Source organism: Simochromis diagramma, unplaced genomic scaffold, assembly GCF_900408965.1.
Source record: "Simochromis diagramma unplaced genomic scaffold, fSimDia1.1 OVJJ01000816.1, whole genome shotgun sequence".
Taxonomy (NCBI): domain Eukaryota; kingdom Metazoa; phylum Chordata; class Actinopteri; order Cichliformes; family Cichlidae; genus Simochromis; species Simochromis diagramma.
In genome coordinates, this window is record NW_024386908.1 from 9562412 (window position 1) to 9579032 (window position 16621).

The 16621-nt window shown below is 40.7% G+C and overlaps 1 protein-coding gene across 1 annotated transcript in view; it reads right to left on the reverse strand.

Moving 5' to 3' along the window:
* The window catches only part of plxna4 (plexin A4), a 241034-nt gene that overhangs the window by 52789 nt on the left and 171624 nt on the right, over nucleotides 1-16621 (reverse strand). The window contains 5 exon segments of the mRNA XM_040035324.1: nucleotides 813-909; nucleotides 1759-1959; nucleotides 11988-12102; nucleotides 12654-12753; nucleotides 14967-15120. Coding sequence (XP_039891258.1) covers nucleotides 813-909; nucleotides 1759-1959; nucleotides 11988-12102; nucleotides 12654-12753; nucleotides 14967-15120 — 667 coding nt within the window.

Sequence of the window (16621 nt, forward strand, 5' to 3'; positions counted from 1 at the left end):
CCCACCCACGGTTACTGACCATCTGCAAGCCACTTTGCAACATGCCTTATAGCATCTCTCATGCTGTTTCTAACTTAATGCCACATTTTTTGTCATTGATGTTTTCTCATTTGTTTTGTATGTGATGCAAAGGTGTTTTTGCATTTGCTCTTCCAATTTCTGGGACAGAGAACAGAGCAATACCACAAAATAAAAATTACTACAGATAGAAATACTCTCTTTTATGCCTATAGTGGTCCTGGCTGAAGTGAAATTTATGTCAGTGCGCTTTACTGAATGAATAAAATAAAGGAGAGAGGCAGTGGAGACGGAGACTGAAAGATTGCCAAACTCATAGAGAGGTGTCAAAATAATAGAAACAGCAGAATTGGGGGACATTATGTTTGAACGGTAATGAGAAAACTAAATTTAGAGAGTTTGAAAAAAGACAAAAAGACAACAGTGATGTGCTGGACAGGCAGATGGGGAGACAAAACGAAAGCGTATGAGAGGATGTGGTAAAGTTAACCACTACATGGCAACATCAGGGAATGGATGCTGCACCTCAGCACACCACCCGCCTGTTGCCATGGAGATGGGCTCCAAGGGCAACAATGGGGAAGCAGCAGCTTTGGAGTGTGTCTATGTGTGCATGCACATGTGTGTTTAAGTGAGTTTGTAAGAGACTGTGAACTCAATATGTTCTTCTATGATACTATGAGAAATATGGAAAGAGCTGATATGCGTGTGCGTGTGTCCGTGTGTGGATGTGCATGTATGCACATGTGTGTGCCTGTGCCTACACAGATGCTCATGCATCTGTGCATGCTTACCTTTGTTGTGGGCGGGGTTGTCGATGCTGAAATCTCCGTTCCAGATGACGGTCAGCTCCACAGGAAGACTGCTCATCTCCATCCCATCATAGAAATACTATCACCATAGCAACCAGAGAGGGAAGGAAGAGACATGGGAAAAGCGAATGAGAGATACAAAGTCTTAACTGTTTCTCTCCAAGTTTGAAAAAGCCTGTGGTATCAAAATACTTTTTTGAAAATGCAAAAATCCATCCTCAACAGGTTGCTGTACACATGTGCACACGCGCGCACAGTGAAAATACACACACACAAACTCAAACACACATGCTTTAAACTCACAAACGCACACTATACACACCAGCGAGCATTGAGAGATTATTTTTCATTTGGTTCTGTAACACTAGCAGAATGGAGGGTTGGTGCAGGAATCATCATTTTCTGCTAAATTACAGTTTCCCTCCTTCACAGCTCAATCAAAGTACAATATTTGGAATGTGCAGTGATTATGCGCACAAATCCCACAGTCATCTTTACTGACATACACACTTCGAGTGATGAAGATAGACAGGAAGATGGGATGTTATTGTATCAACAGACAATTAGCATCAAGACCAGCATAAAGCCTTTTTCATGCTCATCCTTCGTTCCTGTCAATGCATTATTCAGTCAGTGAATGGAGAATCATTGCAGCTAGAGACAAAGTTAGGCACTTATCTCATCTAGCACCTGTCTAGCTGGAAGACCAAAAATCCCTCAGCTGGAATCAGTGTGTGCATGTGGCTGTATGTGAAGGAGAGAGATTGCAAAAACATCTTTTATAGGTAATCTAACTTTTATAGAAAAAGTTTGCAGACATGGGCCATCTGTACAAAGATAGGTGTAGGTGGGTGGTGGTCAAGGATAATATGTCACACAAGCTGCGACACTGAAAACACACAGACACCCACAGACAGACTCTTCTCACCGATGTGTTTTGACACTGCACCGAGGAGCTGTTGAAGCGCAGGGCAGGAACCCGGTGCTCGTTTCCTTGGATGGTGAGCAAACACTCGTAACCCCTCTGTCCAGACTGTGGCTGAGGAAGGTTTTTAGCCCGGAGGGTGATGGGCTTCACCACATTGACAGGCACCAGTATCCTTTCTGCAGGCAGCAACTGGGGACACCCCTGGAGGCAAAGCAGCAGAGAAACAAGAAAGGTGGTCAGTGGGTCTAATGCCAAATTGCAAATAAAACCTCATTACTCAAAGAGATCCAACAGTGTCGCTGTTGAGCTTTTGCTTAAGTAAGCCTTTTGTATATTTTGATTCAAATGCATTCTCCACTTCACTGTTGTTAGAAGTGCAGTTGATTTCTGCAGTGTAAGCAAAATGCCCAAGAGAAGCACATAAGATTAAAGAGACTGGCATTATTAATGTCTAAAAGTGACTTGCACTTCATTTAATCCACAGACCATATGAAAGACGAATGCACGCTTTTTAAAAACATGGATTCACAAGTAAGACAAACACGCCTGCTAATTAATAACCAGTAAAATCCTAAAATATCTGTCAGCAAAACTGAAAGAGAAGGATATCTCTTTTGTCAAATTATCCCATTAAACATTCTTCAAAAAGGAACCGAGACCACAAACACAGTGCACAGGTCCATCAACTTCAATTAGCAAACACCAACAAGTTATAGCTGGCTGTGTTGAGACACCTGCCAATCAAAATCCCTCAACTCCCGTATCTGGATGAAAAGTGCAAATGCATAGGCTAGCTACCCACAGAGACCAAAATAGTTTTTTGTAAAAATGCTTTTTAATGTAACTTTTGTAAAGGTTTTGGAGTGAAAGTCGGGTGTTTTTTGTCCTTTTGGTTCTCTTGATATTCCCAGTAAGATGTGTCACTCTTTCCCATCATTGAGGTCAAATGCAGCACTGATCTCCTGCAAGGGTAGCCCAGTCTTGCTTATAGGACTGTTTTTTGCAAAAAAGTTCATACCTATGGTGTTTTTCATGATGTGAATAAAAAGAAAACAATTTAAATCGGTTTCATTTTTTTTATAAGGCAGTAAGGAAAGTTGCTGCTTGCATCAGGGCATTTCCTAAAATCTGACTAACACACAATGAGCTGCAAATTCACAGAGACATTCACACTTATCATTTATCTCACTAGATAGCATACCACCTAACAGTACTTCACAAACATTAGTTTAATTTAATGACACTTCAGTATATTTTCAGTGTTTAGTGCTTTTATTTGTTCGATTTTCTGTTGAGTAGAGGTCAGCTGTGTTTCCTACAGGCCCGTGGCCTGCTCACATTCAACGAGTGAAGGTCAATAGGTACTCTAATGTCATTACCCACAGGAGAGGAGCATTAATGATATAACAAAAAAGGTACTTATTCTGATAGACTATGAGCTCTGAGTTTGAATTTGTGCATTTCCTTTTCAAAGTCTAGGGTCTGCTGTATGAGAGTGTTGTATGCTTGTGGCATACAACCCCTTGTGGCAAATTTGTGATTTTTTTCTGTGATACTTGTGCCCATGTTAGGTGAAAAAAAATAACAGAGAAAGGGGAAGACCAAGACAGAGGTAAAAGTCACTTAGCAATTGGAGGTCTAAAATTAACAGCCAATCAATTCAGGTGTGACTAGCGGGTTAAATATAGAGCACCTATGACTCGCCTGAAGGATGAAGAGGAGAAAAAGAGAACAGGTGAGGAGAGGGGAAGGGAAGGGGTGGACAGAAAAGGAAAGGCAAAGACCACAGAGGATAACTGAAACAAAAAGCATTATCAGGAGAACAGGAAAGTGACTGACAACCAGAAGTTAAAGGTAAAATGGGTGGTAAAGCAGGGTAAAGAGAGAAAATGAAGAACAGCGCTTCCCTAAGTACTATTTTCTCTGAAGGGTAGTTGAAATAGAGAGAAAGAGATGGCAAAATTGGTCAAATGAAGGAGAAGAACAACAAAAGAACACAGCATTGGGGGGGAAAAACACCGTTAAGTGTATGTGACAGGACGGGCTTTAGCATGTCAAAGAAGGAGAAGGAAAGAGGGTAAAAAGAGGGAGAGCAGATAAGGTGAGCCCCCACGCGGATGGAGCTGGGGGGAGTGAAGCATAGCGCACGTTGAACCGGGTGATAACACTTGTTTGAAGTTCATTAAAAGCCACTTGATTGGGTTAGGCTAAGTGAGTGACTGACTGGATAGCTGCGTGGTGAGAGAGGGGAACGCTCTGTGACACTATTCACAAAGTCATTATAGATAAATGACACACAGGGTGAGGGAGTTCAGCAGTGAAGGAGAGGAAGGAAGTTGCGGTGCATGCGTGTTTGCTCTTCCAAATCTCATTTTCCTAAGAACGAAGGGTCATATTTGGTGAATGAAAATGAGTGGGAGAGCAAAGAGAGATGCAATCCATTTTTAATCATGTCTCTTCCAGTTAATACACTTGAACAATGGGGGACAATGAATTTGATCTGGTTTGTGGAAATGAAGGCATGGAAAGCACCCGAGTATGACTTAACACAGGGACTTATGCTGAATTTTCAAGACACAGATGAACACTGATAGCCGCATATGATGACGAGGAGACAGGATTTCACACACGCAAACATCACAGGAAATAGATGCATGCATGCAAGCGCAGTTAAATTGCACCGTGGTGTTTGAGATGAGCAAAATTCCCCTTTTTTTGCACATGCGTGTAGACTAAGGTTAACAGAAATTTTACTGTATGTACAAAAACAGAATCACATTACAGTATAAAATGAATGTCATCAACTAAAAATGTTATGGACTGAACTAGTTTTCCACTTTAGTAGAATGGTTAAATTGCATTTTGATCAAAAATATGCATTGCTGCTGAAAAGACTGAAAAACTTTAATGTCTTTGCCAGACATTAAAACATTGTTGAAATCTGGATAAAACATTAAAGGTGAAAATCTATCCTTTCAGATTGATGAAAAGATTAGAAGAAAATGTCTCTTTACATTAAAAGTTGGTTGAAAAGGACTTGCTTCTGCAAAATCATTACATAATCAGCAGATTCAAACCTGTACTGTGAGCCTTGGTCTAGAGGCTCATGCATACAAGCTCACCGCACTGCACTATATGATAAAAAGTTGACCAACCACTCTTTCACACAGGTATACAGGCCACTAAAGGTTCTTATCCATATCAGATATTATGATATCATAATTGCCTTAAAGTCAATGAGCCAAAATAACCGAGTATAGGACATATAAGTGTATTTATACACATATAACACTTGAAGAAGCACTTTATTTTCATTTTGTGAAAACAAAATCAAATTAATTTCCTCAAAAGTTTAATATTATGATACAGATGATACACCGTGATGTCATTACACTGTCTGGCAACCAGCTAACAACAGCCTAATATGAAATTTATACTAATATAGCAGAATAGGACCCGAGCATAGCAGAGAACTCATAAAAAATTGACTAATTGCTATATTTCATTACATTTTCTCAATGCGATGAAGTATAGTACATCTGTTTGCCAACAGCACAGACTGGATGTTGTGTGACTCTCAAACAAATGTAGATTTTTTTCCTTTTTTTTTTTTAAAGTGACATAATGGAAATGGTGGAAAAAGAAGAAAATAGTCTCTGTGGAGGTTGAAATCTTTCGAAGTTGACTTTCCACATTACAATACAGGGAGTGCAGAATTATTAGGCAAATGAGTATTTTGTCCACATCATCCTCTTCATGCATGTTGTCTTACTCCAAGCTGTATAGGCTCGAAAGCCTACTACCAATTAAGCATATTAGGTGATGTGCATCTCTGTAATGAGAAGGGGTGTGGTCTAATGACATCAACACCCTATATCAGGTGTGCGTAATTATTAGGCAACGTCCTTTCCTTTGGCAAAATGGGTCAAAAGAAGGACTTGACAGGCTCAGAAAAGTCAAAAATAGTGAGATATCTTGCAGAGGGATGCAGCAGTCTCAAAATTGCAAAGCTTCTGAAGCGTGATCATCGAACAATCAAGCGTTTCATTCAAAATAGTCAACAGGGTCGCAAGAAGCGTGTGGAAAAACCAAGGTGCAAAATAACTGCCCATGAACTGAGAAAAGTCAAGCGTGCAGCTGCCAAGATGCCACTTGCCACCAGTTTGGCCATATTTCAGAGCTGCAACATCACTGGAGTGCCCAAAAGCACAAGGTGTGCAATACTCAGAGACATGGCCAAGGTAAGAAAGGCTGGAAGACGACCACCACTGAACAAGACACACAAGCTAAAACGTCAAGACTGGGCCAAGAAATATCTCAAGACTGGTTTTTCTAAGGTTTTATGGACTGATGAAATGAGAGTGAGTCTTGATGGGCCAGATGGATGGGCCCGTGGCTGGATTGGTAAAGGGCAGAGAGCTCCAGTCCGACTCAGACGCCAGCAAGGTGGAGGTGGAGTACTGGTTTGGGCTGGTATCATCAAAGATGAGCTTGTGGGGCCTTTTCGGGTTGAGGATGGAGTCAAGCTCAACTCTCAGTCCTACTGCCAGTTTCTGGAAGACACCTTCTTCAAGCAGTGGTACAGGAAGAAGTCTGCATCCTTCAAGAAAAACATGATTTTCATGCAGGACAATGCTCCATCACACGCGTCCAAGTACTCCACATTGCTGCATGCAATGTTGATGGTGAACAGATCAAAACACTGACAGAATCCATGGATGGCAGGCTTTTGAGTGTCCTTGCAAAGAAAGGTGGCTTTTTTTGTCGCTGATTTGTTTTTGTTTTGTTTTTGAATGTCAGAAATTTATATTTGTGAATGTGGAGATGTTATATTGGTTTCACTGGTAAAAATAAATAATTGAAATGGGTATATATTTGTTTTTTGTTAAGTTGCCTAATAATTATGCACAGTAATAGTCACCTGCACACACAGATATCCCCCTAAAATAGCTAAAACTAAAAACAAACTAAAAACTACTTCCAAAAACATTCAGCTTTGATATTAATGAGTTTTTTGGGTTCATTGAGAACATGGTTGTTGTTCAATAATAAAATTATTCCTCAAAAATACAACTTGCCTAATAATTCTGCACTCCCTGTATAACCTCACAACCAAGCCCTGTATTCTTTGAGAGATTTGTGAGGTATCATTCATCGTGTATGTTGAAGTCAAAAAAACCTCCCTAACCACCTTTAAATAAACATCATATTTTGTGACAGAAGAGATAAACATGAAAAAGGAGAAATACATAAATCTCGCTTAAATACCGATTATAAATGCACCATGCGGAAGTGAAATTACAACCGAGGCAGTGTGTATAATGGTGGTAGTCTGTGGTTTTTTGCTACTTAGCTCTAATTTTTCATATTTGTATGTACACATACACACTCAGACACACTTGTATAACAGTACGATCACTGCCAGCTCTTCCTGAGGCCAAGTGGGCTTTTATTGGTTTGGACAAACACATGCATATCCCCTAGCTGGCTAGAGATGCTCATGCTGCTGGCAGTGATGCTTGCTGTTGCTGTTGAGATTTATGTCAGTGTTAGGTAGGTTTAATGTCTGTGTATTTATTGTTTCCTTGTCTAGCTCAATGACTGAGGTGCACCAAATAGCAGGGGAGGAAATGCAGATTCACAGACAAATACATTCATACATATAAACACATACAAATCATAAATGGCAGACAATGACAGAAAACTTTGCACTCTTTCAAAGCCGTACCTATAAGTGGGGTTCGAATTACAGGTTCCATGAAAGAAGAAAGGAAATCAGTAGTTATTTTACTCAGATTCCCACTGCAATCCAATAAATCAGGGGTTAAATTAATTTGTGGTGCTCGCATAATTTACAAATTACACTAACTAAATGCAAAAGAAGCTGTTCCAGTGGCTCAGAATAATTATTTCCAGTTTTCTAGTTCCCCGTGAAAACTACTGACAGCATGTTAAATGGATTATTTAGAACAACAGGAAAACAATTTCTGGAAAGAGATGTTGCTGTTGTTTTTCCAAAATTTAATTACGTGAACATATTGTGTATTTGTGGGGATCTTAAAATCCAGGACATATTTCACTGAAAATATCTGCATGTGTAGAGACAAGTAGAAGTTTTTGGAGGGCTTTTTTTTTTTTTTTTTTTTTTTAAAAAGGGGGAATATTAAAGTGGGAGAGACGGGAACTACAAACTACACTTTGATGTGGATTGAACTAGCTGCTTAACTGTATGTGTTTTACTTTATGTGTCTGTCGGTGTGGTGCCGGGAGCTTCACTGACACTCTTCCAGTCATGTAATCAAACACTTGCAGTAAATCACTAAGGAGAGTATCTGTCAATAGCATGACTCATCATAACAACATAATAAGCTAAGACGTTTGAAAAAAGTCGGCGCCTCTCCCCCCAAAAATGTAATAACTCTTCATTCTTCCTGTCTCCATCGCCGCCTCGATGTTTTCTTTAACCTCACCTCTGATTCTCAGTAATGCTTTTTCCCTCCTTCATTTCTATCTCTCTAAACGCATCCTGTGCTGTTTGATCTATCTCACTGACCCTTCTCATTTCTCTTATCAACTCTCTCGCTGATTGCCCTCCCTCTTTTCTGACTCCTTTTCTTCTTTGGGACCTACTTAGATCTGATAATTAGAGCCTCGTGGGAGGTGTGGATGGGTGGAGATAGGGAAAGTGACAGAGAGTAGGAAGCAGAATGGGAGCTGTGAATGTAAAAGCCCTTGGCATAGTTTGAAGCTAAGGAGGGAGGGAGACTGAGAGAGAGACAGAAAGAGAGAGAGACAGACATAATTATAGAAGTGCAAGGTGTGAAGATGAAGAGGATCTTAAGTTTTTATACATGCGCACACACACTTAGTGGTTACCAAGAGCTCCCCTTAACAAGCCTCTGTTTTATCATATCCAACAGAGCCTCGGGCAAAGACACTCTCCACGTTCTCTGCTCTTCACTCGTTTCTCATCCCTGTTTTTATCCCACCATCCATTCCTTCATTGCCTTAAAGTTTTCCCAAATAACTGGTTCCTTTTTTTCCCTACTATATCTGTTATTTTTTCCTCCTCTCTGCATTTGCATCCATTTGTTTTTAAGAACTGTTAGGATTTATTAAAATGTGTTTTTTCATCATTTTCCAGGTTATGAAAACATTCAACTCAATAAACCAAATGTTCATATTTCAGAATACAGAAGCAGCACTGCAGCACATCCCATAGAGGAATAAAAAACAAGTAATCAGGGCTTCATCCAAACCACTTTGTTTCATCATTAACAACAAAAAACTAAAGTTAGTTATGTTATAATGTTGATTGTAAAAAACAACAATGAAAATAAGGTAAAGTACGTACATGTACAACTATGGTAGGAAGACTAACTTCATCTGTCAGCCCGGAACTTGAAACACATTGTTGGTAATCATTTCTCTGTTTGCCATTTCCAAATAAATTTCCCTAACTTCAGGGGTTTGTTTAAAGCCTCTATGATCATCTGACTGCTTGTGTTTCTTGTTATTGTGCCTTTTTTATTGCCGTATTTTTCAGATCTTACCTCTTTAAACTTTCACTTTCAGCGCCTTTCTGTAATTTTCTTTTCAACTTTGTTTCATTTGCTTTCATTCTCGATTTTCGCATATCCATTTTTCCTCTTTTCTCTGCAAATGCTCAAACTGGTCCTCAACAGTCAGTGCGTGTGCATGGCATTGATTTGTCCATGAATTGAACCAAAGCACCTCGCGCTACCATTTCTGTCTAATATTGGCAACTAATAGCTATTACAATTGGCATTTAGGTTCTTTAATAACATTATCCTGATCACTTGATCAATAAATTCCTGGTAAATAAAGTCTACGGCATTGATCATGCAGTCAAGAAGCAAATAATCAAACAACAACAAAGGACAAGGATGCTTTATGTGCCAGGAGATAGTGATACATCTTTGGTAACATTAATATTTGTGGTTTTTTTGCATCTTCCTACCAACTGAATATATTAGGGTAAGGCTTGACAGAAACTCAGGATATGAACATGCTGTGTTATAGACGGAGGAAGAAGAGGGGGAAATATCCCCCTGTGGTTTTCATCAGACAAAGAGAACAGGAAGTGTCCCCAGTTTCATCAGTGTCTTTAGGTGAGACCATGTGTGAATTAGGGAGGAGAGATGAAACAGAGCTAAATATGTAGGAAAACAAATATTGTTCACTGGGTAAACACAACCTATTCACATCAATGCTGCAGAGGTTGGAAATGACTGTTGGCTCTTTCTACAGTGAAACTGAATGAAGCTGCAAGCACGTCCTTTGTCACTGAGACTCATCAGAATGATGGCTAAGTCCTTGACATGTGTGGAGGGTAAACAGGGACACGCCCTTAGTTAATGTGCCAACAGGCAAATGTCTGATCCGTGTGCCCATATCATTGCTGGCATGAATAAAAAGGCATTCACCGTACACCCAGGCTGGGCTTTAACGCTGTCCTCCGATGCATACTAACAACAAGCTCAACCAGTAGGGAGATTTGCCTGGCTCGATCATTAGCATAGAGTTAGGGGATTATTCAGATCACTTCCTGAAATCCCCTAATTGTAATAGTACACAAAAATTCATGTGCTGCAGTAAGAGGCCATCCCGTTTCAGAGCAAAGTTGACTTGATGCCTTTTGTGAAATCTGAAAAATCTTCTATGGCTGTATGTGAGTGTGCATGCTATCAAGCTTGTAGAATTGTGTGTCTGTTAATTCAAAAAGCCCACCAAAAGGCCGGCAGAAAAAAAAACATGACCCTGGATTTGAGGGGTTAATTAAAAGCAAATTAAAAGTCATTAAGCCTGCAAAACACCTGTCTTTTTTGAAACAACATGTCAAAAAAAAAGGATGTCATTAATGTGCTAATACCAAAATCCGCCTTGCTTTATTTATGGTTTTCTTTTAGTCAGCAACACAATAGGAGAGGATTCACGCGTTATTATCCAGAGTCAATATTGACCACCGGCGCCCGAGCTAATTGGAAAAGTAAACCTGCAAAGACTCACGCTTGGGCCTAACTAAGCAGAAGGTTCAAAAGGATAATGGAAACGGCGGAAAAAGAAAATAATATCGTCTGAGCAGGTTGAATGGCTCGGGGGAAACACGGGTGGAATAACACAATCGAGAGCAGACTGCTCATCAAAGGAGACAATCTGGCTAAGCTTGTCCCTGCCCGTCGTGCGGCGTCTGCCAACCTAGACATGAGCACTAGTGATCTTCATCATAGCTCACCTCAGGCTAAGATTAACAGGCCACTCACTCCCTGTAAAACCCTCCCCCTGAAAGCCACTGCGAATTGTCAGCAAACAGACAGGCCAAAGACAGCCACACACTGTATATACACATAAAAATACAGAGAAATGCAGATACCCGTGGAATCATGTACCCACAGGCCCAAATCACGGGGACATCCCCTAAATTTCCTTTACCTCGCCGCTTTGCCCTAAAGGCTACTACTGCTGCAGCCACTCTAAATCAGCATGAAGCCTCTCTCTCACAGGATGGGGAGTGGCTGCTTTGGGGGCATTCACTGAATGTACCCCATCCAGTGAGTGGCTTGTCCTCTGCAGCAGAGCAGCCTAATTACAGTGGGTTCTGTTTCGAAGGGAATAGAACTGGCTGCCAATACTATTGATAATTCACACAGACTAAGCTGTCACAGGGAATAGGGTTGGGCAAGTGGAAATGACTCAGTTTTATTAGCTTCCACTGCCCTTTGATGTGCAGTCAAGAGTGAGACATGCCAAGAGGCTCATGCCAGATGGAAGCACTACAGCTGAAAGGTGTCTCAGTCCTTTTAACATAACTCTTTTTGCATGTAAAACCTCCACCGATGGCTATTAGTCTCACATAGCCAAACATTTCCCCTCAATTTATTTCACCATGTTTTATAACTTAGCTGGCTCAATACCCAGAGGCTGGACTGAAGCTGGGCAGCAGTAAAATCTGAGGATTTGTGGACAATGTCTTAACGGGATGTAATTTGACAGTCTTTAAATCTATAGACAGAAGTGATGCTAGAAAACATGGTCCCCCTTGAGAGCTGCTTAAACAACAATTCTGACAGCACATCTTTACAATCCCCGCCTAGCTCCGGCATCGTCTACCTTCTGGGTGCTACAATGTGTTTCAATACCTGTACAGGTTGAAAATAAAAACAAAAATCAATGCAAACTTTTAATCTCATGCTCGGTTTGGGACTCACCTCAGGCTTCTTCACTCGACCCTCCTGGAAGGAACATGTGCGAGGGTCATGGGTACAGTCATGTCTGTATTTACACCAGTGGCACTGGTAGGGACTACTCACACATGACAGACACCTACAAGGAGAGCATAGTTTTGAATTAGGACTAAGCAGCACCAAATGCACTGAAGTACAAAAGTTCAATGTAACAACTTCTGTGCACAAATGAATTCTGCACATAGTTTGTGGCAGCTTTTCAACAATATAGAGGCATTAGATTTGCAACAAAATATCTGTTTTAAATGTACTGGACCTCACAGAGCACTCAAAGCACTTTAGACAACATATCTCATTCACGTTGTCTACGTATATACACTTTCTACCAAACATTCCCACTACAATGAATGCATTGGGAGTAACCTGTGGTTATTGCCCAAAGATATTTTGGCACCCAGACTGGGGCAGCCAAGGATTGAACCATGAACCTTTCAGTAAGTAGACAACCTGCTCTACCTCCTGAGCCAGAGCCACCCCAAAGGCCAAGGAAGCAAGACACAAACTAATTGCAAGTGCTGCATGCCTCGACTCTTTAGTTCGGCCCCCCAGATATTAATACAACATAACTTTGGCATTGTTTTATACACTCACTGAAGTGCAATTAGAAACTAATAGTAGACATAAACTTACGATTTGTGCACACTGCAATTGTAGAAAACAAAACTTGTATTTGCAAATGCCAGGCCGGTCTCTTTGGACTTGAGATAGAGCTGCACGATCTGGTGGTCACCTAGAGAAAACAGATTAAAGTCAAAATTAACGGTTTGATACACAGAGGTAGGAAGAAAGCTTTTGTACTCTGCTAACAAAACAAAGAAACACAAGACAAGGACAACAACAATGAGAACTAACAGAAGGAGGAATTGCCTTTGTTTCAGAACACGTTACTTGAAGCCGTTATTGACAGCTTCATTCAACTCTTTACAAACAAGTAGGAGAAACAAAACAGTATTATAATGGTAATGCTAAAGTGTCACCGCTACTCTTTCAGCACAGGCAGGGGGTCGACACCACTTGTATGATAATCATTTCATTCGCTTATTCAAATATCATTTTACGACGTCGAGTTAGATTTCGTTTTAAAGAAAAAGAAAATGACTGCACTGCTAGGAGCTACAGGTGATCAGCTTGTTGCAATGGTAAAGGCAGTATGTCTTAGCAAAGAAAGAGAGTAGAAAAAGAGGGTTTTATTGGGTTAACTCTGCCTATTCCTGGCGTCTTACAAGAAACAAAAGTTGGCGCATATCCCTCGGGATGGACAATATTCCCCTGGAAAAGTCTTTGAGAGAGTCTTTGACAAGGTAAAGGAAGAAGAAGATGAAACGGAAAGTACATGTGTGTTTGTGTGTGTCTGTTCGAGCGTGCGTGTCCATGAGCTTGCGCCTCATCTATATTTGGTGTGTCCTTTTGTCTGGCACTAATGAAGGAGTTCATGTTTAATTCAACAGCCCATCCACACATCTAAATGCGCTCTCTCTCTTTCTAGACTACCTATGTGTCTCTCTCTCATCCTCGCTCTATCTCTCTATCCAGGTCTCCTCACTTCCTTCCACGTTGCAACTCCTTCGTCTCCCTCGTGTCTGTCCCCCATCTCTCCAACAAAGGAGGAATCATTCATCAATCACAGTAAAGCACCACTGACAACGGATCTGTCCTAATTAGGCCACCTAAATGTTACCTTGAAGCCTGCTAACACTATCTCTCCCCGCCTCTCGTCACTTCATCCATCGCTCTCCCTTTTCCCTCTTTCAACCGAGCTTAGACTAATGAGTACTAGTAAAAATTGAAGATAAAAGACACGAACATTTGGAATGGTTTCCTCTCCCTAAAACAGGAAAACCATATGTTTGTGAGAGTGGAGGGTAACAAGAAGTCGGTAGGGAGAAATGCTGTATGGATCATTTGTGGATGACTCAGAGTACATATTTGCACATCAATGTTTGCATGACTGCAGCATTACCAGCTTTACATGTGACATAGCAAACATTGAACAAACGTTTCAAATTCCCCAAAGCACCCCCAGGCTCCCTTTCAGCTGTACATGTACATGTGTGCTGTCTGTCTGTGGATAACTTTATTGAAATGATTTCATATGTCTGTTAGGCACATATATGTGTGATTCTTCTGTTCTTCTGTTCTTGGAGCAACCGAGGAATAAAGAAAAACGCGAATGTGTATCTTTGCATTTGAATCCATTATATAAACAATGTAGAGACTACTTTTTTTGCACGACGCGCAAACAGTTGAAAAGAGCTTCTTTAGAGCCTTTCCATCATAAATGGTAGCATTACAGCCGAATCCTAATATTTTTTGTTCTCCATTTCTTCTTTTAGAAAGAAAAATCAAGGGATGGCAATTTCATTATCTCAACACGAGGACACGTAAGTGTTGGTGAAGGATCAACTGCCTGCAGACAGACCTTCCCAGATGGGAGTTTTCTCAATTAGAACAAGCTTGGCCACCCAAGAGAGAGAAGGACAGGGTTATCAAAAGAAAAACTCCATGTAAATGAAAACGATCAGTAAGGCAGTGGTACACAGGGAAACTGTCCACAGAGATTATATTATCTCTAGGCTACACGTTAGTTGAAATGCTGTAGTAAAACCACGCTGTGAAGTGTGATTTTCTGCTTTTTACACCGAGGTTAACTAGGGTCCCGTAACTCCCTCTAGAGCGTATTCATGTTAAGGTAGGCGAGAAGAAAAATCCCACATTCAGACAAATAACTAATGTTCATTCAATTACTAAACATATCCTAAGGCAGTGCTTCAAGGCCTGCTGAGTTACTGATGGCAATGAGAAAACAAAAATTCACAGAACACTCATTGCCCTAGGACAGGCATGCTTCTGACAGAAGGGAGAATATCCAGATGTGCATGTACCTGAAAGTCATTCAAGTCCTAATCTAATATGTGATGACTCCAGTCTCTTTTTTTTTTTTACCTTTGTCAACGATTATTCGTGGCATTTCCTTTTCAGCGGGCGAGGAGCACTTTATCCGATTTCCCTCCACCAAGCCATTCATCTCAGCCAGGTTCTCAAATGTACAGTTGACACCTGCAGAGAGTTCTGGAACATTATGGGCTTCTAACACCAACTGCAGAAAGGGAAAGAAAAGTGATACAAGCCGTCAGATATGATAAAAGAGATTAAGGCCAGCTAAAGCTAACACATACATGACAGCACGAAAGCCAGTTTAAAACATACATGCTGACTCATATCCAGGTGCATTTTATAGCTGCCATGCGGTCTAAGATAAACAAGTGAGACAAGATAAACAAGCCCTAAATGTAATTTTATGTCTGACACACATCTGTGAGAACTTCACATTTTCAGATATTACTGCTGAGGAGGGAACTCATGCAAGGTCACTGCAGAGTAAAGATCAATCAGCACAGTGGTCAGTGGCCAGAGGGGACACTGGGAGGGTTCTTGAACCAGGTGTCAGTTGCATATCCTGGCTGAATGTCCACACAATATGGACACCCTCTAATGCATTACGACATAAAACTGAAATTAGTTCCATCTTAACAGGCTGTATCCAACTGCCAAGAGCACTGATACCTTTCTAGTCACCTTTCATTATGCTTTGTGGCATTGTATGAGCTACATTGATTTTTCAGTTCCACATTAAATTCCTGGCTGTCTGGCTCTTTGAGAACAAAAGGTGTTGTGGTATAAAATGTTTTGGAAAAGGTGAATAAAATGATAAAAACAGAAAACTCAAATCCAAAGTAAAACTCAAAGTGCAGGATGAACTATTAGTGAGAAGATGAAATAGTGAGAGTGCTGGCACGCAGGGTGCTGGACAGCAAGTGAAAAGAAGACTTGAAATAAAGAATGCAAATCCCTCCTCTTCATTTGAAAATGCTATGCAAGCTCTTTCAGCTTCTCAGGAAAAAAAGGCTTCAGGTGAACTAGTGACAGTGGGAGACAGAAAAATTACTCCGTGGATAAAAGGAAGAGAGAAAAAAACAGACTTGGGGAGGCAGATGGAGAGGGGTCAAGACCGAATTATACATACTGACGGAAAACTGTGTCTGCAAGGGGGCTTTGGTCCAGGCATTGATTTGAGGCGTAGCCTATAGTAGACGTGCAATGTGGTGTTGAAAGCTGCCTCAGCGCCAAAGAAGGGCTGACCTGAGCTGTTTTTATATTGCTATTTAATGGGTACTGGTGTGAATAGATACACAACATCCAGCATAAAGGTGGACACTGCATAACTTTTCTCTCTCTCACCTCCTTTATTTCTTTTTCCTTTTAAGAAGGAAAGGCGGACAGATGTAGAGTTCCCTCAATTACATTTAGAGCCGAGCCGCAGCAGTGATGCATGAGTATGGAAATAACATACTCATCTTTAATAGGAACAGCCGACAAATGCGCGCGCACAAATGACCTCCGGTAGTTTATAAAACACCATGCCTGACGCTGAGAATATGTGTTGCTGTTCATCTTAGATGGGTGAAAAATATCCTCGCTGATTTATTCAAACGCAGTTAACGCTACAGAGAAGACTGACTTAAACTTTATATCTTCTTATGTTTATTATTAAGCAAGCTTTAAATCAGACATGATTGTTTCATTTATAACCTTTTATG